Consider the following 27,920-nt stretch of genomic DNA (forward strand, 5'->3'; position numbering starts at 1 on the left):
TGTCTGTGGGGCAGCATCAAACACTGACAGTTTAGACAGGGAATGGACACCCAGGGCTTGCACTATGCTACCACTGTCATCCCTGTACTAACTGGGACTGTACTGACTTCATGGACACAATGATGGTCATATTTGCAGTTGGGCCCATCGTCATGTGTCTGTAAGCCAACATCAATGTCAGCGGACAAAGGGTCATTGGTAATAGGTGCAGGAAGACTGGAGAAGAATGAGGCTTTCACTCATTAGTTCCATTTTGCCTTTGTATTTTAATTTATCAAACAATAGTAACTTTGTAGAAATTTCAATGAAATTGCAAAAATGTACAACAGTGTCACACTCACAAGTAATACAGAACAACTCCTCCTCCTACTACTACTACAGCTACTGTTGCACAAGAGCTTTCCTAGCAAGTGTCTTTCAAATCTATAAAAAAATACATTGAAGTGTTGCGAACATTTAGAAGATACTTTTTCAAGTACATGTATCTGTATGACAGAAAATATTTTTTAATGTAGAGACATGGGTATAATCAATAGCAGCAAAGTTTGTACATGTTACCTATACAATGAAGTACAATGTAACAACCATGATTTCATCTTGAAAGCAAACTGCAGGGTATAAAAGTACCAGGGAAAAGTAAAGGAACTAGCAATCTGGACGGAGACAATAATAGTGCCTGTCAACAGCTTGACATTGAGGCAATTACCTATTTGAGAAACATGTTCACAGTGCACTGAGAGCTTGAGAAGATGGCAATCACTACTGCAGGTCAGTGCCAACAGTCTGGGTTCTTCCTCTCTGGAATCACGTAGGTGGGGTGCACCATGCACTTCTTCAGCTGCAAACTGGACGTCTTACCAATTCTGAAAGAATGTGTGCAAAAAAGTAGTTATATGTTAAAAGGTAACATAATTGCAGTTGTGAACAAAGAAATTGGTTTCTGTCATCAATGCTGATTATATGGCTTCTGGAAGAAGACTACAAGCAGAGGAGAAGTTCTGGGAGTTCTGTATACTGTATACATGCTTAAATCAATGTGTTTTTGATGAATTGAGTGAAAAATAGAAGGCGTTTTGGCCAAGTGGAATACACTGACCTTTATCAAATGACATTGTTTCTGTGCCAGTAGATAGCTTGCATAGTTGGATATACAAGGAAGGGGGAGGGGGTGAGAGCGTAGTAACTCCCCCTTCATACAAACATACCTATTTCATTAGGTAGTTGGGCCAATTTTCTACAGCTTACTGGTAGCATTAGGTTGGTTTATTGAAGATGACAAAAGACAAACATGCATACTTGGGTAATCTTAATCTCATGCACTATCTTCGTATTAAAGTATGTCGCTGGTGGCTCATGCTTCACATGTCTATTTTAGAGTCCATACATTGCTTTAGGGTATTGCACACGACATATCAAGTCAACCATGACCTCTCTTATGCAACAGCTAACCATTTTCAGGCTAGGAGGCCAAAATAGAGGTGTAAGTGTGCACAAATGCCAGGGGGGTGGTAGGAATCTCATGTCATGCTCTCAAGCCAACTTTGTCATTGATGACATGGTTCGCATACATTTGAAGCACTTTCTGCATAAGAAGTGGACATAAACAACCTCATCAGTATGATGTGATCCACAAAAAATAGTCTACAGGATACATAATGGTGGAAGCGAAAGAGGAGTAAGACTACAAAGCAAACATGACAGCTTTCATTTCGTGAAGTTATACCTCACACTCTGACAGGCAATTTCATTAGAAGGTACTTGCTAAAATGCTGCCCACTTCAGTGTCAGAGCATGATGGAGACAGAATAACTACATAAATGTAGAATCAAAGACTTTCCCGTGTTATTCTACCAGTTAGCCCTGCTGCCATGATTAGCTCATAGCTAGATGTCAGAGAAAGTTGGGACATCTCTTACTCAGAAGATGTTCTTGTGACAAAAGCGATGTTCCTGGCGTCACTCTCCGATATCAACTGATGGGGTCAACAAGCTTGTTGATGGCATGTCACGAGTCCTGACATTTACCTGTGAAAGCTATTTTTTGGCTGTGAAGGAAGGAAAATATCAGCTACTGTTTCAGCCCTGTTTGCTCAGTTCAAGAGTGGATTCCTGCGTCGCTGTGGGAATGGAACACTGACTAATGTTGTTGTTTTGCAACCTTTAACATTTGTGAAGTAAGGGTCAACATTTTCACTGATCAAGAGATCCTGTATTGTGAGGGACAAGCGGCTATCCCGTGACATTTTGCTTGGAGTGCTCCACTTGTACACTGTTCAGGACTGCCTTTGTCCTGGTTACAGTTTTGTTAAAGACGTATACAAGATCTCCATGACAGCATGGCACTTATGCCAGGAATCAGCGAGGTATTTGGAAGAGCAGCAGACCTTTTGGCCAGCATTTGGTCCATCCCTTTGTATTAGCCAGTAAATGAATACTGAGCATACCACTAACTATTTAAATCATCATGTTGACTTGTATGATATCTGTACGCCAAGGCAAGTGTTCCAAGCACAACATTTACTCAACCCCCTTAAACCTTATATAATAAGTCTTCTCCAGAAAAACAGCATTTTCGACTGATCCAAACTGACCTCGTGCAGGAATAAAATTGCTTGTTGTGACACTAGCTTCCAGTAAGTGTTTTGTCTGACATTTCAACCAAAATTACTTTCCTATTGCATATTCTAACATGTATCATTTCTATTCTCTAGTTGCAGGTGAAACTCTTCAAAATGTCCAAAGTTCCGTGTATATGATTTAGGTTTAGGTAATCAGTGACTACATGTACCTATGATAAAACAAAGATCTGCCAATGTATGACAGTGAGAAAAGTAGACAGTGCTGTTTTCTAATGGCTAGTGTTCTGCAGCACGTGTTGTTCCTACCCTGTGGCTAATATTAGACTGCAAGGCTCCTCCTTGTTTGACTAACCCAAAGGGAGAAGGACACCGCTATTTCTCACTGCCTTACTAAGATGCTAATTCCTTCGAGAATGTCTCCACCAAGGTTGATTCTCTCAATAACATGCAGTCTTTTCAGACTCCCAGACTCCTTGTCTTGTGCCTCAGGTCAGTCTTTAGAACCTTGACATTCATTAAGCATATATCAAGACATAGCAAGCAAAACTATTTCTGGGTTGTGTCCTTGAAAAGTAACACATAACACATAATTTCATGTCCTGAGTCTTCTGAGACATGTCCTCTTTGGGGGAACACATTTATCTCTAGTGCTCAAGTACAAAGTTCAAGTGGGAAGACAGACGACTATTTGCCTACAATTGATTTATTCTGCAAAGAGCAGTTTCGTGCGCTATATATAAGACACTGAGAATACAACACAGACAAGGACTGGAAGACTAAACCGGCGCAAGCCGGACAAAACAGGAAACTGGACAATTGAAACTGTTTGAGCTTGAAGTACGAAATGTTTAACCTGTAAGCTGGACAAAACAGGAAACTGGACAATTGAATGTTTGAACTTGAAGTACGAAATGTTTAAGCTGTATGTTATTTGGCAAAATAGCTAGGAATCTTGCACGGCATATTTGCTCTGCCATGGAGATGACAAAACTTGGGCCGTTGGCCTTCTAAGATGTACATAAACTTGCATTTTGCAAGAAGGGCATGTTAGATATCACTAACGTCACAGTCACGCGGAGAAAACTGCCTCGAGCCAGTTACCGAACCAAACTTCCGTTTCCTAGAATCAAGGTAAACACGCAGAGCAGGAAAGCCCTTTTACCCATCGTAAGAAGCCTGTGACATCATCAGTGACATCACGTGTGACTCCTAGGTGAATCATGACTGATGCGTAACAAGATAAGATCTGGCATTCTTGAAAATTAGAGGCAGGCACCTTCCATCAGGTTGGCAGCCATGGCCGCTGGGCAGGAAGTGCTACCAGGGGGTCAGGTGTGATCATGGACATCTGGCCGCTGATCGATGTGCTCTTCATTCCAGAACCCCCTGAAGAGGACGCTCCTATTGATGACGCCAATAGAGGTGTCCGTGATGCAAGAACGGCTGCAGGGCACACCAATATACATGTACATATGCTGGCATCTGTCCACTCTAACCTGCAGTGATTATATGTAACTGGTATATTCACGTTTTCCCTACAGGCTCTTTTTCTTTGTTCTTCAACCAGAAGTCAATCAGAGCTAAGATTAGATGCTAGTTGTTGTAACAGTTGCAACTATGAACAATTTTTCTCTCACACACAGTACTATAGGGCGTGCCTAATGGTATAGTATTGCGTGCATTACGAAAACATTCTGCATTTTCGCACAAGTGTTGGCTTTCTAGTTTGTTTCATGGTTATAATAATCCGAGCTCCCAGTCCCAAACCGCCTGTAGAACATAAAAACTCAAGTAAAACTTGAAAGACACTGGGGCAAAGGATGCTGCTAATCTTAACACATCCACCTATGGTATGAAAACAATGCAGTGACGTTTTTCACTTGTGACCTGCTATGACTGTGAACACAGACAGACACATGTTGTTTGCATCCATACGACGTCGTCTCCCTGAAAAATCCTCACCTGGGTGAAAATTCAACGTGTCTACATGGTACAGTATGAGTTCAAGCCATGGCCACACAAAACATCTCACGCGACCACTGCCTTAATGTACTGTTAGTGCCAACACCGAGTGCCTGACCTAACCCTTTATGACATTCTCCAACATGCCAAGCATTCTCAATCCACAAGGAGACATCTTGCTGTTTGGCATCCAATCACAAGACAAATTCATTATGACTTCTTCTCGTTACGTACTTAGCACTTGACTTCAATGACTAAAAGGAAGAAACATGTTTAAAGAATCTGTTGGGCTTGGCTATTTGTGAGTGTCACGATGAGCTTTGCATTTGTTAAACCTAAGCCTCTTCATGACTGTTTGACATTTTCCTCTAAGTAAACTGATGTCAAGTAGAAGCAGTATATAGACTAAGTTAAGTCTTTCTAATTCTGGAGGTGGCAAGAAAGACAGTGTGACTCTATAAATAGATACATTGAAACGTTGCCATGCAACTAGATCTTTCCCTGATTTCAGTCCATTTTATCGTGTGGCATTTAAAAGAGGATGGTAGAACTAGAAGAGGATCAAACGATAACAGTGTAAAGAATTAATGGGTCCAAAGTCACAGCAGGTAGGTCCACATTTAGAAAAATGTGCTCCGAGTGACCTAACATGGCAAGGATGAGACTTTTATGGCTTGACATATTGAATCTGCCTCTAAAACCGAGCAAAAACAGTCATGGATGCACACATAAAAGGTATTCTTAGACAAAACTTAAAATGAAATACAGACAAACATGTATGTACACTGGTGCCAGTTGTTTTCCTGACCACTGCCAGGTAATAATCTTGATGGAACTGGCATTCAAGATGAAGAGATAAAGGAAAAGTAGCACAAAAGGCATGCCGATCATGACCTTATGAGCACTGAAGTCTATTTCTATCCTGAGTTTAAATTTGTTCTAGATACATACTTAGATAGCATTTTGAGGGACCTATTTTGCTGGAAAAAACATCAGAATTGACCTTGAGCCTGATTCCGAGTTATAAACAGCACACTTAAAGTATTTCAGGGGGACTGCAGAACTTTACGTCTTACCTGTCTGCTCCACCCTCCCATAGAGTGTTGCCTGACACTTTGTTTTCACAACCTGACTTTGATAACCTTGTTGGTGGGTGTTCCTCCAGGCAGAAAGGCTTCTCTCCGATAAGTTATCTTGTTGAAGTGCAACATACAGCCAACAATCAACAGGGCAGTCCCCATAAGGTAAGCATAGGTTCTCCAGATCAGCACTTTCAGATGGGAACAACTGGAAAGTTTACCATCATAGGTGCATTATGGTTCACAATCATTGTTTAAAAGGAAATATGAATCAAGGAATGGGCACAAACTTCATTCTGTTGTAAAACATTCTTATTTCAAATTCATTTTCAACTGATTACTACTTCAATTGCAAGTTGTTAAAAATCGGAAAACCAACAAAAGGATAGAGCTATTAATACCGAAAGGGAAAGATTTGATAGAAATGATTTATTACATCAGAAGAGTTAGCTTGTTTTTTCCTCACAATGTAGAAACTTGTCACATTCAGTAAACTAATGGGTGTTTTTTAAGACAAGAACTTGGGCACGGGCACAAAACACATGCCTTGCTAATGTTGGCAGCCTTCACCTTGCCCAGTTATTCACCACCCCCTTCAACACATAAAATTGGTTTATGACACAGCAGTGGCTGATGGATCGTATTCAGCCCGCTTCCTTCCCTTTCACCACAGGAAAGTTCAGTGGAGAGCAGGACAACCCAAGGACAGCAGTCTCCTCCCCAATCCCTGTGCAATGCTGACCCCCAGGTGGCTGTGTGGGTGGGACAGAGGAACATCCAGTCACCCCTATTCCTGCCAGGATCCTCCCTGGCCGCACACATGGTACTGATCTGAAGAGATTCAACTCACGGTCCAAAATACCTCCCAGCAGCAGATTCCAACACTTCAGTCACAAATTTATCACTTCCGGAAATATGGGTCAGGAAGTAAGATTTTCACCATTGGCAGTACACTAATACTTGCGACAGCCTAGTGCTTTGTCATGCCCTACATGTGTTTTGTCAAAGACACAGAACAATGAACAATGTTGAAGAATTATGGATAAAACATCACTTTTCAATGGTAATGATACAAGATGGCATTCCTGACTTTGAGCAGAAGGGTGTCAGTGTTTATCTCAAATGAGAAGAGTCACAGAATTCTACCTTTAAGGAAACCGTTTTCCCCACATCCATATATGCCGACCGTGCTTGAGGGCACCACTAATGAAAGTGTTCCTCATTACCAGGAGGAAGTATTGGCTTCCACACAACAAATTGTGGGATGGATTCTTGAAGCCTGAGAGTTGTTCAGTCTCTAGAGACATGCTAACATCCCGTCATTAACCTTAAAGGTACAAACGGCAACGCTGACAAACCTTTTAAAGTATGCAAAAGTCTTCCTGACAACAAGTAAAAGTTTTCTATCATTGGTGACAGACTGTAATTATTGGATATCTGTAAAAAGATTGAGAGCCAACTTTCTCATAAAGAAATCATTTCTGTTCTAAAGTTTCCTATTAAGGAGAGGACTTTACATCCTTGCTTTTTTTATGAATTAGAAGGGCTAATTTTTAAAAGCCTAAATGCAACCATATCAATGTAAGACTTAACGTAGTCATTAAAGCACACATACAAATGCCCGTCACATGATAATGAAGGGCAAAATAGCAAGCATTCCAGATGATTTAGTGTGCGCTGCATCATGACGTCACCAGGATAGTGCGCTGCATCATGATGTCACCAGGATACACACACCTTTCCCCCAGAGGCATCCAGCATCCATAGGATTAAGATCCTCTGACTAAGAGAATTCTGTACAAGGACACTGATTGAACAAGACAAGTGGAACTCCGGTGCATTTATCTACCTGTAAACACCTAACATATACAAACTCCTTTCATTAGCTACAAGATTCCCGAGTAAGGTTAAGACATATGTAGTCTGGGGTAACTTCTTACTGAGCAGGTTGAAATGCAGGGTTGTAGCCAGCACCCGTCCTTCCATCCTTTGACAGAATTTTGCAGCTGGGGACGGAAAAAAAATTTGCCCATTCCATCCTCTGTGAGCAAAGTTTAACCCTCAAAATGTAGGAAATAGCATTTCAGTAGGTCTAGATTTCAAAATTTTCCTTGGGAGCATGCTCCCGGACCCCCTAGGAATGCTGTGCCTAAGCCATCCAAAATCAAGGGGACGGAAAACGATTTCTGGCTGGCTACAACAAGGTTGAAATGTCTTCATAGTTTATCTCTTCCTCCACCGTTTTCTTATCAAGTCGGATAGAAGGGCACTAAGGGTGATGTGCTTATCCTGCATAGGATTATTCTAAGTGATAAAACAAATCCTAGTAAGATTATCAGTGCCCCCTCAAAGCCTGACCTTTATAGATCACATCCACACCAGCAGGAGGAGAATTGGCTACTGTCAGGTCATCAACCCACACTTATTATGTTACAGGGAGGCTGGTGCTGGCCAGCACTTTTGAAGTGATGGAATCAGCACACACATCAAGAAAGTACAAAATCAGCTGCAGATTGGTGGACTTTGTACTTACCACTTGTGCCACCTGACCAGGGTCATCTATTCTCCACATAAGAATGTAGTTTTCCATCCACCGATGATGTCACCAGCTGAAAAGAGAGCAGACAGCATGAGGACAATACTGTCTTGGAAAGTGGAGGATTTAGTTGATACTGCTCTTTTTTTCACACCATTGTCAACACACAAAAAACTCCAGCTATGTCTGTGTTGGTGCAAAGTGAAAAGAGACCCCTTTTCTTCCTGTGACAACATATTTTCAGACATTACCTCACTAACACTGCCCATCCAACAGTTTGTTTATACCTTGTCTGTTTCCATCCCCCTTGCCACAAAACGTTTAAAATAGGGAACACTGTCATATGCATAGGCAGTTCTTTAACTAGTTTACACTGCCATATACAGAGCCAGAGCTTTAACTATATATAGTTTAAGTGTACTACAAATCTAAGGATAAGCATGCAACACTATATACAGATAATGATTATTTATTAATGTACAATTCGTTTCATAAAATTTCAGGGCATCAGCTAGTTGGTCTTGTAATCATCCATGGAGAATAAACTAAAAACAAGGTTGTTTTATATATGCTTACTCCTAATGTAGCCAATACAGATATGGGACCATTGATGAACTTGTTATTAAAAAAAAGTCTGTGCAGGAATAAGCTTATCAAATTTAGTATCATGAACTTTACAATGGTCAAATTTTACACATGAGGTGAGATCCAGTCCAGGGCTCAGTGCTGCTACTCAAGTTCTATTACAAAGCTAGGTGGAAGAAAGGCAGGGAAAGTGAATGACCAAGGAATCTTAGGAATGCTAATTGCATTTTGATGGAGTACTTTGGTACTGTAACTGCCTCTGGTAGGGAACCCTCCCACCATATCCTGTTAGGGCTGCATGTAATCCGTATCTGGTTGACATTTGACAGTACTTGGCTCCCTGTGTGCATCTTCTTCTTTCAGGCATGAGGAGGACAATGACAAGATTATCAGTTCTAAGAAGAGCAGGTTGAAGAAAGAATTGTGCAACTATCGTATCCAAGCCTCAGGCAATAGAGAATCATTGTTCTTTTTCTTCACTTATCTATACACCTTAATTGCCCTTTTGCATGCATGGCTCACACTCCATTGAACTTGATAGTATATAATAGATTCAACTAAACTTGAACTAAATGACTAAAGGGGCCACCAGAAAGAAGAAATCTCTGTACTGATGCAGTTTCAAGGCAGTCATGAAATGAATACATGTTTTTCTATCAATGGGTAGTGAACTATGGCTGTGCTATATTGATCACATTTTCTGCTTGGCATACTAACCCAGTCACCCCTTGTCTTGCCTTATGGGAGTTTGGCACAATGTACAAAAATTAGCTGACTTGTAAATTGATAGAAATCAGTTATTACAAAGGTCATGGTTGATACAAATCCATATGTAATGTTGTTATCAAAATCTGTATGAAAAGTTCTCATCCAGGTCAGACAGACTCCTGAATGATGCCTTTCAAAATGTAGAAGGGAGTCTGTGTAGAGATGTTTGTCCTTAGTTTGGGGTCACATTGCATCTGAGGAGGGGAAACACCCATCAATCATTGACCTTGTCCCCAGCTATCATTTGAAGGAGTAATACCACTGAACATTCTGAATAAGGCAAACTACCAGGAACTTCTGTCAGCCTTTCAGTTGCACAGTAGGTAGCCAGACAATAATAGTGATGTCTAACAAGTGCAGCTTTAGCGTGGACAAGCATTTTCCAACAAAGACATCATTATAGCTTTGCACGAATAGGAGGCTTTCAAAATGCAGGGCCTGTTTTGTTTCTCAAAGTTACTGGTTATCACAAGAGGTGGTGAGTTTGGGATAGTCTGACCCCATGCCTGGCTGAAAGGAAACCAGGAGGTGTATACTTAGCAAGCTCGCCTGTGGAGCTTCTATGTTGCTTCCAGCTCCACCGGAGATTCAAACGTTGTCTGCATACAAAGTTGACTCCTCAGAGAAAGGAGAAGCCAGAGGAAAACTTAAGTTCAATCATAGTTGCTGGCATTCAAGATGTCCTGTTGTAAGAACAGGGTTGTCTTGTACTATCTGGGGTTGTGCTGTCCCTACTAACAACCACCTGATGGATTACACATGATCCAAAGGGGATTACTGGTTAATCTCTGATAAGACTCCCTGTGGGAATTAGCTGCCTTTGCTATTAAATTATGGCTATGATTGTCATGGAAGTAGGTTAAGGTCTGGGACAACCCACCTAAAGGTAGTGTCAACATAGGACAATCAATAGTGTTTTTTCCTGTGATGAAAAATTCATGAATACCCAGTAAATGTTGACAGCTCATAGTCTCCATTTGGCCCCTGTATGGACACAAGGTCAGCACTTACCTAACAAAAGCTGGGAGGCAATAGTATTTCACCAAGTCAAATGTGAGAGAAAACTTTGAACAAACAAATCTATCAAACAATATGTCAGAATAACAATAGAATTTATCTTTCATAAGTAAACACTGATTTGGCCATCTGCCAAAGGACCAGCCTAGTGTGTACCTAAAGCCAGACTTCTAGTTACCAGAACTAATCTTGAGTTACTAAATATGCCTTCCTCTACACTGTCTAAAGTCCAGTGTTCCCCCCTACACTGTGATCAAAGTAGACAACATTCAAACAGTCCAGACAACAATTTCATGCTTGATTATGCTACCCTGCTGAAGGACCAAAGGACAGAACATTGCATGTCTACCCTTCCGCCACCTTTGTTAGCTCCAAGAATTGCCATCATAAAATGAAATGCTGACACTAAAAGTTGCTTACTTGCACAAAGAGACCGTTTTCACTGAGTATCTGGGGTGTGACATCAATTCTCAGTAATGCCTGACTTCATAAAAAAATCCAGCATTGCACATTGTAAGCCTGACTGTGGGTAATGTGATATAATCTAATTTCTAAAACTCAGTGGGCACAACAACACATCCTCCCCAGCAGAGCTCCCCCAGGGCTGCAGACTGGGGAAACTTTTCATCCTCAGGTTGGGAGATTGTAATGCAGCACAGTGTGGGGTGGCTGCAGCTTGTTGGAGGTTTAAATAGCTGTGATTTTAAAGGGAAACAGCATGCGGTAATAGGGAATTGCCATTTATCTCTTTAAAAGGTAGCACAGTGATACTCTCACATGTTGTCAACAAGGCAGTCAAGTGGACAAAAATAGAAAGTTGTGCCAATATCCAGCCCTATGGAAAATACAGGTGTAAACACAAGACAATGTCACAGAAATGATGTTGTCTTTTTTCCATCATGATTTTCTTCAGCTGGAAGATAGGAATATCAAAGAAAAAGTAATGATGTCTTGCTTTGTACATCATCGCTAGACCTACCTGAGGTGTGTGGGGGTGGAAGGCTACATCTGACACCACATCAGTGTGACCTGTCAGCTTGTGCAGTGGACCGCTCTCTCTTACATCATAGATGTATGCCTGAGGGAGGAAAACAGTGATCACAGTCAGTTCCCTCTAAGTTTATATCATGCAATTACATTTAACTTAATGTACAAGCTCCCTTGTGGCCTTACAAGGACATCAGGAATGGGATAACAAACAAAATACCTTCTGGCATGAATAGTTAAATCAGGTTGGTCAGTCACTAGATGATAAAGTCTTTTGTATACAAACAGGTGTTTTTAACACTCAATGGTTGTGTACAAAGAGCATTGTTATTCAAAAGACCTTCAGCTTTTTATCCAAAATAGCAAAAGCTTTATTTTTGTCTAAGACTTTGAATTGGTAAGAAAGAAATAAGGTTTTATTGAATGGTTTACTTGAAAGTATGAAATAAGTGAAGGGTTGATCACAGGATTTAAGGACAAGAAAGAAATAAGGTTTTATTGAATGGTTTACTTGAAAGTATGAAATAAGTGAAGGGTTGATCACAGGGTTAAAGGACAAGGTTCAATCCTCACTCTTACACAGAAAAGGTGAGTTCTCAATGAAGCCACTCAACTGTGCACTGTGTTCTCACTTGACACATCTCATTTAAGATTGATAAAGCCATCACTTTCTGAGACATAATCCTGACTGACACCACATATCTAATTATAGTGTCTTTTGCTCTTCTTTGTTGTCTGTAGCAGACAAAGGAGCCAAGAGCTGACCACCTGCTTGTTCTGATGGTTGTAGTCACATGTAAACAAGACTGTAAGAAGCAACAAAGGCAATGATAGAGGCAGGAAGACTGCCTGGTGTTCCAGCAGGAGTAGTGGTGAGGACAGGAGGATGGGAAGGCACGTAACACACGTAAGTCACGTAATGCTCAAAACAGACAAGACACAGATCAACTGAGAGTTAATCTCCAAGCAGAACTTGCGGTGGCATAATATAGTATCATAAGCTTGGGAATTATTTGTGGTGGCCAATGAAGCTCCTCTGCAGGCTAAACTCCTTCCCAAGCTTATGACACCATCTTATGCCACTGCAAAATCTTCTTGGAGATTGGGGAGAGTATGAATATGTAGAAAAAAAATTTCACCTAAGTTAAAACCTAATAGGACGACTGACCTGATGTTAGAAACTTTGAGTTCAATGCCCTCTGGTATAATTTTTATTTGTTTTGGGTGCTTGTCACCAGAACTAGCACTTTGCAATAGCCTCTGGCTACATGGGTAGCATTTGTTTTTTATGCAACTCTGGCTAATCAATAAGACACAGTACATTAAAAACTCAAGGTTCAGAGAACTCAACCAAAAGACGTGTTGTTTGCCAATGTTTATTTTATTTATTATGTTTGTAGGAAGTCACCAGATGGTAGAGGGATAGCCACAGGATTAAACAGACCTAACCTAAATGCTAGACACCACTACACAACCAGAGGGTGCCTTCCCTAGGCTAGAGGAGCAAGCCTCACAACAGATAGTACAGGCCCAAGCCTTGTGCAGACTCCTCACTCAGGCTGATTTACCATTGGTTATGGAATGAAGGCTTTGTGTGCTGTGTTTTTTCAAAGTGCCAGGGTTTGATGTCTTAGGCACTGTTCTCCTAAAAACCTATAGGTTTTATAAAACATATAGCCCCACCATCTAGATAAAGTACATTGTGTACAATTTTTTTCAATATATTGTACCAGAGAAGTGGTTACCCTTAAAGAATTCTAGTAGATGGATACATTACAATTACAAGCCAACCCCATCAGAGTGAGCCTGAGTTACTACTATTTCCCTACAGCAATAAAATAAAGTTTAAAATTGCACTTGAACAATCCATTGCCAAATTCTAAGACTTGAACAATATGTCACTATCTGAATGTTTAGCATTTTTCTTTAACATGTAAACAACTACATGTAGAGGCCAGTACCTTTGCAACTTGTCAATAACATAAGCCTTGGATTAAGGTTTTGTACCAATAAACAACTCTAGAATTGCAAAAGGCATTCTGGAATTGAAGCGGACAAAAGGAAAGGTCATGTTGAGGATTTTCCATGTGACAGAAGACTCGATTGAGCGAATCTTCACATACCTCAAATACCATTGTCACCTACCCTGTAAGTGCCATTGGTTATATATCATTGCCAAATAGGATTAAAAGATGAAGGGAAGGCTGATGTCAGGTGTGCTTAGTGTCAGCCAGCATACCTCAGTCACACCCAAGCCAGACAAAAAATGTCCCTCAGGCCCAGTCAGGTAGCCGAGATGCCACAGGTAAGGTTCTCAGTCTGTCCAATGACATGTCTGATTTCCTGTTGATTGTGCGGGCTATTATCTGTCTGTGCAGACACAGATGACTGTGCTGATAGCCAAAGATGTTGGCCTTTTTTTGTCACGCCACAAAAGACTACAACATAAAACTTACACCAGCTGTCAAGGATATAAGATATATTACCCTAATGGATGCTAAGTAATAGAAGGGCGGCTATAATTGACAACCCATAAGTGCATGGGGGAGAAACAAAGATCCCAGAACATAAACCACCTTTTAACAGCAGTGATTAGGCTGAAAGATTCACACTGTTTTATTACCACTTATTAACAGCCCTATCCTGTGTCCTTGTCTGAAAAAAAAAAGGTGGGAAACCTAACCAGGCATGTGATGAGCCTCTGGACAGTAAGGCACTGTCATTATGGCATCAATGACCTTTAAAGATGGTTCAACTTATTACAACTTAACTGAAGAAATACATCCCTCCAATCTAAGACATGTCCAAGCCTTTGACAGTATGCTTTAAATCATTTGTCAGGCAGGAGTCTCCACTCCTGCTACACAATTCTTTGGTCAAGTACAGGTCCAATGTAAGAAAAGATACAATTTCTCAACTCAAGACTTAAAACATACCAGCAAACTTGTTTTATTGAATACCTAAGTGAAACAGAGCCTTCTGATTGGTAGTTGGTAAGGTGAAGATACCTTTATAGCCTTTGTGTTATAGCGAAGATGTTAAACAGGAATTTTTCAAATTCATCTGTCAAATGGAATTAAAAAGTGTTGAGTGTAAACGGCAATTTTACTGATACAAAACCACTGTGTGGATTTATGTTGGGGGGTGGGGGTTGATCTATAGCCCTGACAGGTATCATCTTTGCATCACCATCTTAAAGAATAGTATTCAGTATAGTATGGCAAACATGTTGGGTATTGCATTTCTTTCCTTGCCTGTAAATATCTATCTAGCAATGAAAATTGATGCAAAAATCTACTGAGAACCATTCCATGAAATCACTCTTCCAAATCAGTATCTTACTTAAATCTTATAAAGATTTTTTTTTACTTTGACATTTTAAGGGTGTATTACAGGCTGCAGTTGTTGTTTACTTGAAAACCCAAGTTATTGACTTTGTTTAGCCAAGCAATTATTGCTTGAACTGGACGTTTGCATAGGCACAACACAATTTCACTTGACTGTTGATTTCCTTTCTTTGATTTCTTCAGTATTTAGTAGTAATTTACCAACCTGATACAGATAATGCAAAGTTTTCTGTTTTTCTATGTTTTTCTGATGTGCTTGTGCCATAATGCTATGAGCCAGGGTTCACACATGTCTCCATCTATGTTGGAGGTACGGCCTGTTTTGTCACAAACAACTGCCCACACCTTCCTGCTGACAGATTGGCAGGTCCTAATGGGGGTGACTTGGATCACCACCAAAGAATGACTTATCTCACCTACATCTTTTGGAACCTCTTCAGTTGTGACACCATTTAGTATAAGTGTGGGTTATGACCATCAAAGCAATCCATAGGGATGAAAAATTAGTAATACAGATAAGTACTACTAGAAACAGGTAAATCCTATGTGCAAATCCATGACTTTAAACATCCATAGAAAGTAAATCTTTCATTCATGGAACCATAATTTTATGATAAATCCAGAACTAGGCCACCTTGTGTAGTACTGCATATTTCTTTGTCACATCAATTAACAGGTGGTACCACTGTCAACATTCCGAGATAACATCCATTGCCAAATTCAGAATAGGTGACGAAAACTGTGCCATGTGTGCCAAAATGTCTTACCTGTCAATGTTAAAGAAAAAAATAAAAATATTATGAAATGTTCATACAATTCTTCAACTTAAGCTGACAGTGCTGTTTTAAATTCTATTTTGCATGCACAATTCAATTGCATTTTACCTGATTTGAATATTTTCTACAGGTGTACAGAAAAACTGGAAATAGAACACGAACAAAGAGAAGATGGAGATGTTTGTATTGAGGAAGTGCTCTGTAATACCATTCTAACAAGAGAGGGCATTGTGACCTAAACACTCTTATTATCAAGCTCCACCCAAACGTACCATTCCATATCTAGCTCTTGATTCACTCTAGTCGACACCTCTTTGTTTAGATTTGACATGCATTATGAATTTCTGACTCAGCCTTAATGCCCACCTTAGATGTCTTTGTCTGATAACATTGTCTGTTGACAGGTTTTGAATGACATGACGATACGCAAAGCCTTTTAAAAGCAGGTAGCAGCACAATCTGACAACAGGGCGGTCAATGGCACACAGTGTTATTGTCCGCAGGTAATAGGCTAGGACTGGCACACTGTCAAGTTTGCCTTCATTAACAAGGGTAATATAGTGAAGAACCTTCACATTTTGATAGTGTTTGGCTCTTCATGGTTGCTTTGCCAAAGTGTAGTTGGTTATGTTAATTTATAATGATCATTACCATGAAAATCAAATAGAGATCAGACATATCATGTTAGAGCTATAGAATTAGAATGAATGCAGTACATATACCAGTGGGTCCAATTCAGGCAAGGAGGTACAATGTACATGTACATGTGCTGTCTGCCAGCAAGGGAAAGTTTTAGGTCTGGAAGCTTTTTATGATGATAAATGACCAACACCTGAACAATAGAGTACACTGCAATCTCACTTATCAAGCCTATTTGTTCGCTCAATACAAGACCATGCCCACCGATTTGTCCTCTGCTCCAGTGGCGATGAAGCGTGCACACGGGCTCATGGTCAGACCGCAGGGGTAAGCGCGGTTCAGGTGCCCTTCATAGCGCCTTACACACCTGGAATGTGACAAGAGGCGTCAGTGGCTCAGAGTCAAACACGTCATTACCTTCAGTACCTAAACTGTAGTTTACAGCACCCAATCAGGTAGAACAATGTATTACGCAATTTTTTTTCTTCACAACTGTGCTTTATCTCAATCTGAGAAAATAAAGGTCAAGGTTGGAGGTGTTATCCTACAGCAGGGAAGGGGAGGATATGCTCCATCAGATCACTAAATACATGTAGCTAGATAAACATCACTGGTACTGATTGACCGCCATGGATCAACAGTACACATCCAAACTCCGGTAAACGACCTGTAGCACCAGATACATGCAGTCAAGTTAGAACCTAGGAAAAGGAACATATTCTGCTGGGCCCACCAACATCTTCTGTGCCAGAGTACACTGTGACAACTCTAAAACTTTTTATGCCATTTAAGTTATACTTAGCAGTGATGCATTAAAAAGACTAGAAACTGCAGTGATTGATATTGCTGTTCCATCTTATCTTTGTATTAATCAACTCAGAACAGCTTAAAGTAGAAAGAAATTAAATGCGTTTCTTGTATGTTTTTGGGCCACAGAAACTCAACGGCATTGACAGTGCTGCTGTAGTCTGATTTAAACATTGTTTGTGTATACTTGACTTCCACAAAGGCATTTAAAGATAAGCCTATCTTGAAGGACTTCACTAAAGGTTTATCAATGATGACATGTCCAAGATGGATGAAACTACAGTATTGCATTGTCTACATCATGAATCACTAACAAGTTCATATGCCAAGTTGAAGGTTGATAAAAAGTGGAATAAAGCACATCACCTTCCATCTACACTGTTCTTCAATCCCAGGAGAGTAAGATACACATGTAGGTCATTCCTGCCCAGACCTAATGTACTAAATACTCTCCAGGGATATTAGCCCTCCATATATCACAGCTTCATGAAGTGGGAGACCACAACACCCACCTGTTTGTCCGCAGGTCCCACAGTTTGATGCCGTCCGTTAGCGCACTTGTCAGGAACAGGTCATAGGCGCTGGAGGGGTGAGACACGAAGGGCGACCCCTGAGGAGGATAGAATAAGCAAGAGCAGTTTCAGAACATTTATCTCCCTACAGGAGTGACCACTTCTGTCAACATACTGCTGTCACAGGGCTGGTCAACACAGATAACATGGACTATTTCCTAGTACAGCCTCTGTAAAAAAAAGACCCACATCAGTTTATACTTCATTGTTTATTGACATCTGGCAGAAACAATCCAAGGACTGCCAAGTATCTGTGTATGTGTCCTCACGTGTCATCATCTTACAGCTCCCGAAGGCCTAAGGATTTAAGATTTGTTTTGGTCTGCATTTTTTGGAGGCCAAGTATTCAGGACATCACAACATTAGAGTAGTTGTATAAAATGTTGCCACTCAGCCATGATGCCACAGACCCAGCTAGGACATTGGGGCTTGGATCGGGTTGCCTAGAAACAGACACTCAAACAAGTACAGGAAAACTGAAAACACCTGCTGCTTATGTGACATGCACTGAACTGTGTCCACTTCATCACATTTAAGGTCATTGGAAGTTAAGAAGGAACATAGCTGAAGGAACAAGAAAAATAGATATACTGAATCTCAATAACATTATTTCTTGAACGGAGATCAACTTTGTGTTTATCAATGCTTCTGGTCCTAAATTGATCAATACAGAAGACAAGAAGGTAGATTGATATAGAGATCTTTATAGCCTTGTAAATCTTAACTTAACCTGGGGCACTCCCTAATGTACTATCTATTACTGCTGATATTCAGAATGACTTTTAGTTCACTTTTGATTAACTTTATTAAGTTAAAAAGTATTCCACAGAGAAAGCTATGTCAGGAATGCAATAGTGCCATCTTCATTGATGTAAACAGTGATGTGACAACCGTATGATATATATATATATATAACTGACTTAGCAGCCAACTACAATAATGACTGAGCAAACTTAAATGTTTTCAATGGAATCTTGAGAAATTTTCGTACATGTGTTTACTCTATTCAAATATCATTGTTGTCTACTGATGAACCTCTTCAACAACATTGTTGTCTAATTTTTTGCAATGCTTGTAAGTTGACATGTAGCTAGACATAGTAAATTGTGAGTGACAGCTATGACAGTCCTGTCAGAACTGACTACCTTTAAAGTAGAAGCATCTCAAGCATGGGCAGCAGCTAACTTGGTCAGAGGCCAGACAGGTCATTTGGAAGTCAACATCTCAGATGGCCATGGAGAAAAATATTGAAAGGAGACAGGAATGCAAGGTTATGTATGGCAGAGGGCAATGAACTTGTTATCAGTCTGTAGTCCACATGACTGCACAACAGTGGAGTATATCACATGGGACATGTTGGGCCACATGTACATATACAGTAGAGGTGTTTTTCATAAACAATTGAAGAAGCATTTTATATCATTTGTTTCACAGTTTGTCCTGATACATCATCAACAAGTTAGATCAAGGAGCTTCCAATGGTGTGGTTTAAGCTTCAAACGTAATGGACGTGACTGATGTAGGGGGGTTACATACATTTGTAGCAGTGTCTCCCATTGAAGCAATAGAATTGGTTGGTACTCATGTAAACATGTGGACAACAAATCCTTTCTCCTACTACATGTATCTGACTGTTACAAATTACTAGTACTTATATTACTTGCAACAATATGCACATTGTACAATGTTCATATACTCTCATGTCCTACCCACCAATAGCATTTTATGCCCTTAGTTCTGTTCAATGCCAGTAGAAAAGTGGGAGATTCGAACTTCATTGAATCATACATAACACACTACATTCGCAACACAAGACTTGATAATCCCACAAGAACGGCAAGTCTCAAAATGTGATTATATTTTCATGGTGTCACAATAATTTTTACCTTTTTACAATGACATTGCTAATACACGTTGTATGTATCTTTTCATTTTCATACAAACGTCAAAAACCGCAGAAACTTGGTTTCCCTCAAACCGCAAAATGAAACCACTGCCAAAGTTATATATCACGCATTCTAGGACAGAGCAATTAAAACACCCAGGTTACATGAGGTTATTTTCAAACCACATGTCAGTGACCTGATTTTTATCATCTGACTGAACTGCCTACAGGTGGGCAGGGTGGGCATGATTCATCAGGCCCAGACATACTGTTTCCTGTACAGACAGCACAACCTATCTGGACATTACCATCAAAATTGTTGTGGTTTGGACAAACCTGGCACACCTCTCTAAACATCTCAAGGACGTATGATTTTGCTGGGTAAGTATATATACTGTGGTGCTCCTGCTGAGATTACTAAATGTCAGCTTTGGTTAGTCACTGAGGTAAAGAAATGGGTCATCATAGTCAAATACTGTAAACGCCTTCAAGTAAGTGGTGATTTAATTTGCAGTAAGGACTTAATGGTATGTTTGCTGTGGCTTAACTTTGTGATGTGCTATGGTCACCTAACGTATAGTAATGGAAACACTATTGGTTTTAAGTTCACGGCAAAGGGGTCCCCGTGAAAACTATGAACACAAAACTGCAGTAAAATTTTAATATTATATATAAGAATCACTGTACGATATCTTTCAACTTATGCCGCATGAAATTCTAACAGGTACATGATGTGGGCCTTTCACTCCTAGCCTTGACTACATGTCTAGTGGCAATGGATACTGTGAAAGATTAAGAAGCCTTCAAGTCTTGATAAGCAATCATGCTACACAAGGTCGTTGCTGATGTTTCAGTTTTGTGAAGAAAAAATAAAGAAACTCAAATACCTAGTAGTATAAATCTTAATACTTTCATGGTTTTTATGTTGACCTCTCCACAGTTAATTCATGACACAGTAAGTCATTACCACTGCACTACAGAATTTAAACTGGCAAATTTAAAACACTGCAAAAAAACTTTCCCTCTTACTACAAAACATAACAACCAGGAAAGTAGATATATTTACAGTAGACAGCAATGCACGAGCCAGTGAAAAATTGTTTTCAAGCTAGTACCAGTTTAAGCTGGATAATGCCGGATGGCAAAAGGCCACGTGTCTCCACTATGCCATGCAGCTTCCAGATGTGCACAAATCAACTTGAAAACTCTTGCTACATTGGCTAATGACATTCAGGACCAGACAAGAACAGGTGGTTGTCCTGTATGTAGATTATGTAGATGTGAAGAATTGTGATCTGTGTCAATAGTTTTATAGCCAAAGAAAATTACAACACTGCCAGTAACATCCTTTTATTATCAGCAGTTCTAAAAAAAGAGTGTCAATACCTGTCAATGTCTGTCTGTTCTACAGATGTCTAGTTTGGCACAATATTTGTATAAGAACTCTTTTTACAGCTTGGCTGTAAAGAGTACCTTCTATTCTACAGAAAAAAACAAGTCATACCTATAACTTGTACAAGTCATGTAGGTAGGTTAGTTAAAGATTTTGTGGAGAAGAGATTCTAAATCAAGTGGACAGTTTATAGTTCATATCAACATGTTCAACCACAGGATAATTGAACAAGTGTGCACCTCATCAGTACTGTCTGAGTCATATCAACAAGGAAACTGGTCCCTGTTACACTGCTTCACCTGTTTGTGTGTGTTTCTATGCCTTGCACATTGAACATGCCAGAGTCATAGGAAGCAGTACATACAACTTCTCCCAAACACGGCCTTCGCCGAGTGATTTTTGGTTGCCAAACGTGTGTTGTAGCAACAGCTCAACAGTCCCCCTGCTACAGAACAAATATACAGGATGTTTCAGATAGCAGCTCATCCCTCAAGTAAATGTTATGGGTGACTTGTGGCGATTAGTGATATGACTGTTTGAACTTCGGGGCTTGTTTTCAACGTCTAGAATGGCAGGGCCTGATTGGGAGCCTTTACTTTGGCAAATATTTGAACATGTCAAACATTCAGGTTCGCTGTTGAACTTACTCCTAACACATCATTACCTCTTCCGCCTCTTGGCTATCCTTGGCAAGAGCTATGGGAAGGGCATGATAAGGACGTATTTCCTGCTAGCCACAACCACCTTTCTCTGGGAACCTGCTTCTATGTCTTCTACATTGTACCTTTCAAATTACTGAAAAGTTCAGAGTACCAAGTGGAGTTGCGTGTGTACCCCTTCATATGGAACATTGTTTTTTTTTTCTATCCTTCAAAATGAACAACAGCACCATTACTACTATACATACATGCAAGTATTAGTGTATTATGGATGGTTAGTATCGTAACTGTGAAGGTAACCTAAATTCCAGCAGTTTTCCATGTTCATTAATACCTGCACAAATATAAAGTTCAATCTGTGTCACATGCCAACTATATAGAAGTATGCCATGCTCTTGTAAATCAATATTTGACTTAACAGTAAAAGGTTTTACTATTTATGATTGATGTCCTAACACATGACCTTTTCTTATATTTATAAACTAAATAACTTTTCTCATACAATGGATTGAGTACATGTACAGGTGTGGGAAATTACTGCACAATGAGATTTCACTGAAATTCAAGTTCAAGAACATGTTTTTTCACTAGACTAGTCTAGACTCCAATGATAGGTTTTCTGCACAGTAAGGCTATTGTACTATACCATATCTCTCTGCTAACAGGTTATCAGTAATAACTGCCATCAGACATCAGCTGAGCACTTATGACCACATGTACAGTAGCCTAAGGGAGTTTTGGGGAATGTGCACCTGCTTATAGTTGAAATATCAACGACATCATCACCACTTCCATTTTGAACATGCTGAAACAAAAATTAGCTTTTCTGTCTCATTCTAGAGGGCTACATGGGGGATCCTGGCTATGTTTAATAGTTAATTTGGGAGGAATAGCAATGCTAGACTGTAAATTGACATTTTCATGCAAAGGTTTTGGGGGACAAGTTCATTGGATTGTTTTGCGATATTAATATGGGGTGTCTGACAAAACTAGGCTATGAAAACTGACACAACTGGATGATAAAGTCCTTGGGTCTTTTGGGTAATCTGTCATTTGACTATGTAATAATTATGAAGAATTTTGCAATAATTTAAGATTATTTCAGGATACAAAAAGTGATATGACCAATAACACTTAACAAATGATGTACAGCCTAGCATTGAGTTATAGTGAGATTAGCTACATGTATGATTAATGGTGAATCAAACCACCTTGCTACGCCTCACAGAAAAAGGCATGCAGACCCTCCTCTATAAGTCATATCCTCATTGTTGACGTTGTAAAAAAACAAATTGACTGTAGGAAGTGCATGTAGGTACTGACCTCATCTCCACATTTTTTCACCATTGGGAAATGTTGACTGAACTCCTCCACTCTAATAATACAATAAACAGTAACTAACATTACTACTGAGTAGAAGAATGTTGGGCCTTTCTTTTCTGTTACACTGACTTCCACAAATGACGTGGCAGCGTTAGGATGTGCAGGTTTATTTGTACTGCCAACTCTGTTATATCAACCTGTCAGTAGTACAACAACTTAAACTGTCATGGGAAAGCACTCAGAGAAAGGTAGATCCAGTTAAACACATGCCACCGGAAAATACTTGGAATATTTTTGTAAAGGGCAGCTAGCTCTACATGCTTGAAGTTTGACGTTTGAAATTCTACGCTACTCAAGAGGTGATATTAAACTATTTCTGCATATATATGAGGATAACTGCTTTACATGTATCTTTAGCATCACAAATGTACTGACCTTATTTGTAGCTTTTGGGATAATAACAGGCTGAGCTCAGAGAAAGAATTCGACCGGTTTCAACCTTATTCGTCTTTCTAAAAAATGTTCTGAGCTTACTACAACTAAATGCTACTTTTAAGCAAGGCAGTTTCAGTCCTCTTTTTGTATAGTTATAGGGCTTTTAATCCCATAGCTATCAATGTTGAAGCAGTTAAAAAAATTGAAATAAGGAAATTTTATAACTTCAGGTGTGACTAATTTCAACAATTGTGTTTTTTTAGTTCCTGCTAGATCCCCACTTTTACACAGGCTGACACTTGCAACAGAAACAGGAAGCTGTGACATCATCACAGACTGTGCCTTGGAACTGAAGACAGAAATTTCCTTGTAATCCTTGTAAGGACGAAAAAGGAAAGAAGAAGGAAAATGGAGAGGAAACCGCATAAGGATCATAAAAAACGTCATTGACAACTGAGTTTAATAGTGTGTCTGTATGTCCATGACTGTCTTAAAATAAGAAAAGGCAGGTAAAGATTATGACTGTCAGTTCAGGTAGTATGCCTACACTGTTCATTACTCCTGACATCAAACTCAATGACTATACTTACAGGGGCTCTTGTCAATGTCAAATTGTTACCGTAGACTTTGCTTAGTCCTTCAAATTTTTTTTAACCAGCAACCGACAAACGTTTACATTACAAGTTTTGTAAAGCTATGCTATGTACACTGGCATCACACAATGTAATCTTGCTGTCACAGTGTTTCCTTGCACAGCTGTAAGGCTGGCCCACACCTGTTTCCCACCTGTGGAACACAGCTAGCTGTAAGTGCAAGTGCAAGTACATCCCCTCCATCTGGCACAGGGACAGACTAAACTTGAAACAGGAAACACTTCCTCAGGCATCTCAACCTCAGCTACCAACCATTAGACTTTTCCTTCTTAGACCAAAATCATGTGATCCTAGTAAGGAAATGAACTTTGATATAGGGCTGTTTTAGGTAGAGCTTAGTCAGACATTTTAATTTGAATGTAATTCATACTAGCTGGACTGCTGAAATTGAACATAGAGCATCACCAGTGCATATTGTATAGTATAATTCAGACCTGAAACCAGTCTGCCAGATTTAATGTAATACAATATAGCTGCTGCCTTTCTGAACTTGAGCATAGTGTTGATGGTACAGGCCTCCTTAAAAGCATTGAACTTTAAAACATCAAGAGTTTTCATTGGCTCAAAGTCTACAAGAACCTTGAGACTGATTTAGTGCTAAGTACATTAACACCTCTCCCCCAGTGTAATATGTCACATCCATGTAAGCTGTAAATGTGCACCTGGGGAGAGGTTTTCTTTTATCAACTCTCACTACTTCACTACTCCCGTACGGTGTTTGCTTTTGGTCGATGAAATATCTTCTGAAATTGCAAATGCCTTTGCTACCACGGAGGGCCATAAATGATTGAATCCTCAAGTTCAGAGCATCAGTCATCACATTTATCACAAAATAAAATTTCACTGAGTTGGACTTTTATTGAGATCCACTTTCTTCCTGTTAATTAGTCATGCAGGAACGGTAAGACAATAGTACCAGACTGAGTCTGAAAACCTTCTAATTCACCCAGTTGGCATAATGCAGTCCTTGTTCTGAGAAAGATACAGGTACAGTATTGTGACACCCAGAAACTTGCGTCATATCTTTTGCCTGCTGTCTGCTTTGGTATACTGTATAGATGTCCCGATCAGTTATTTCTGGTATCTTATTTCTCATGTTTGAAGGTTATGGGCAGCTATGTGTCAGCATTGATTACAACGTTCCACACTTCAGCCAAAAGTAATTGATATTCTGGAGAACCTTTGCTCTAATCGCAATTTTTAAAAGTATCTGTTACTGCAGGATGTCTCAACTCAGCCAGCAAAACACCGATGATAGTCATATATAACGCAGCTCTATTCGGCGAAACCACGCGGAAGACATTCCACGCTACTCATGTACAGATATGTGATGCTGCAGTATCTTACGATTGACTCAACCAGGAGTGGATGACACTCTTCCAACTCTGTGACACCTTAGTAAATCCGACATTCTTTTTCGCTCACTAAACGGATACACAACGCTGCCCAAGCTGAGTCACGGTATTGTCTGAACAGGGTCTGCCAATAACTTGACGTTGATCTTATCTCGTTTCCGATAAGGTATCTTTCATCAGCGTGACAACTAAGACTCACAGCTTACTACAACGTACAAGCTGAGTATCGCGCCGATTCTGTGAAACCTTACGGGACAAAAGCATTCCATTTCGCTCACTTTACAGACACACAACATTCCAAACATTGAGTCACTGTCGTTGTCAAGATCTTGGAAGACTGGACTAGCTTCGCAGCTGATCTTATCTTATTGACTATTAGCTTCCATCAGTTTCATCCTTCTCCCTTCCACCTTTATAAGATGACAATATAGTGAAGACAAAGACAAGACAGAAGGCCTAAGGGAGGAAAGGAGGTTAGAAGGAAGGATGTGTGGAAGGAAATATGTGTGGAAGAAAGGAATTCTGAAAACAGTTGATTAGTCCTCATTAAACTTAACTCCTGCCTACACGGAATAAACCCAACGTACAGCCCTGTCTTGATCCTCCATGTTTCAAATTTTATCTTTCCAGAAAGGTTCTTATCTTATAGCAGCTCCAGAGCTGTTACCACACACAGACACCATCCCCATCAATCGCTGTAGATATACAAAAAGGCCACATACAGTCTCAGATGTGGCTAAATAGTTGGTTTCATGCAATGTCAACTACCAGACCTCAAAAACAACCTGACATAGGATAGCTTCTCTGTGATCACCTCTTTCACTTCAGTCCAATTACTGTGAGAAATCTTTCTCCAAAGGTGACACGAGGCAAACCTGTACTTGCTGCTAATTCCTGAAAAGAACCAGACTGGCTAAGTTCATTCATGTTGTCCCAGTGAAAAAAGGAACGTGTACTAAGAACAATACAAAGAATATATCATAAGCAAATAAAAAAGAATGTCTGAATGTGTAAATTAGCTCTAAAAGTGTATTCTTGATCCATTCCATTTTTATCTCAATGGAAGAATCCTGTGGGTAGATACAGTGAGTAAGTGAGTAAGTGAGTGAGATACGTAGCTGCAACCTGTTAATATGAAAAAATGACTTTCAATACATTGACTGGAACAGTATAACCTTAATGTGCAAAAGTTTAGCACTAAGAGACTGTCTGGCCTTGGCACTTCCCCAGCCACACTATACCCAGGTGCTGATATAAAAGCATTTGTTGAACCGGAAGTTCAAGCTATTACATGCCCTGTTTGGGATTTGGTTAGCTGAATGACTGTGGGTCAGGAATGACACCAATGCGGAGTATGTATCCTGTAAACAACTTTCTTTTCCGTGCCAGACCATGCAGACAGGCCATTGAAATGATTACTTGCTATTTTTCGGTTGGGTGGGGTATGCACACGGTTTTCAAACCGCAAGAAAATACTGCAAAGATGTTGACACGTCTCAGACTGGCCATGAAGCTGTCTGAGGATGTTTGTACATGGTAACTTGTTCCTTTGCTTTGCTTTGTCTCCAGCCTTGAAGGAAGTTTACAAAAAACACCCATAGCTTTGAAGTGTACACCTGACTGTGTATGTCAGCAGGTGCACTGTAGGGTCCACACTGGCAGCTTTGAAAGAAAAGCCTTGGATCTAACCTTGGAACTGTTACAAAGCAATAAGTTACCAAGACATGTCTAGCATTAATGGTGGAGAATGTAACTGACCCATTCCCTTATGACTGAATGAAAGATCACACTAGTCACCACCTTAGCCTCCATCTGTACATTGTTGTTATGCTATATAGATGACGCACAGTGGTAAGGGAAACAAGGCCCAGTGAAACTGTTGAAAACCAAACCCGGCATACTACTTGGAAAGTAAAAACAAGCATCTTGCCAGTCTGGACTTCCAAATAAATAAAATATCCATTCACTGGAGGGGAAAAGCCTGTAGGTTTAACCTATTTGCACAGGAAAGTGAGATAATCCTGTTGCCATTGGCAAGCCCTTTAACACCTAATGAAGAGAGAAGAGGAGTGGCCACTGTAATAGGGAGGGACTCCCCAAAGCACCTGGTCAGGTACAAAATATGTGCATATCTTGTTGTCCCACGCAAAGGGCAAATAGCAAACATTTTTTTTACTGACCATGGGAATCTACGAGCAGTGTCGGCCACTCCCAGTTCTTGTTACAAGAAAAACCATGCGAGTAGGGAAAGAATTCTACACACTAGTATTAGCAGAATGCCAGAGCCTTTAACTACAATGTACATTGCTGCCATTCTTCATATAGCCCTGTGCCCCAAGGAAGGAAAGAATAGAACTCACTTTGTTCTGGCAGAAAGCGTGGACTGGCCTGGTATGTGCATCTGGGATGGTCCTGATGCTTCTGGCAACATTCATGTCAAACACCTCCATGCTCTTGTTTGACCCTGCACACAAAACAATGTCTGGGGGAACAGGTGATTAAGGACCATTCCATCTGTGTTCTTGTCATTCAAAAGAGGTTTCTGTTAAAAAGAAATCAGTGGG

The 27,920-nt window shown here is 40.1% G+C and overlaps 1 protein-coding gene across 1 annotated transcript in view; it reads right to left on the reverse strand.

Annotated features, from left to right (window-relative positions):
* Positions 1-246: 246 nt before the first annotated feature.
* The window catches only part of LOC118423878 (WD repeat-containing protein 27-like), a gene marked incomplete in the record, with an annotated part of 84,346 nt that continues 56,672 nt past the window's right edge, over positions 247-27,920 (reverse strand). The window contains 6 exon segments of the mRNA XM_035832191.1: positions 247-863; positions 8,153-8,228; positions 11,505-11,603; positions 16,539-16,641; positions 17,594-17,691; positions 27,717-27,838. Coding sequence (XP_035688084.1) covers positions 8,175-8,228; positions 11,505-11,603; positions 16,539-16,641; positions 17,594-17,691; positions 27,717-27,838 — 476 coding nt within the window.

The sequence above is a fragment of the Branchiostoma floridae genome, chromosome 1 (assembly GCF_000003815.2).
Source record: "Branchiostoma floridae strain S238N-H82 chromosome 1, Bfl_VNyyK, whole genome shotgun sequence".
NCBI classification, from domain to species: domain Eukaryota; kingdom Metazoa; phylum Chordata; class Leptocardii; order Amphioxiformes; family Branchiostomatidae; genus Branchiostoma; species Branchiostoma floridae.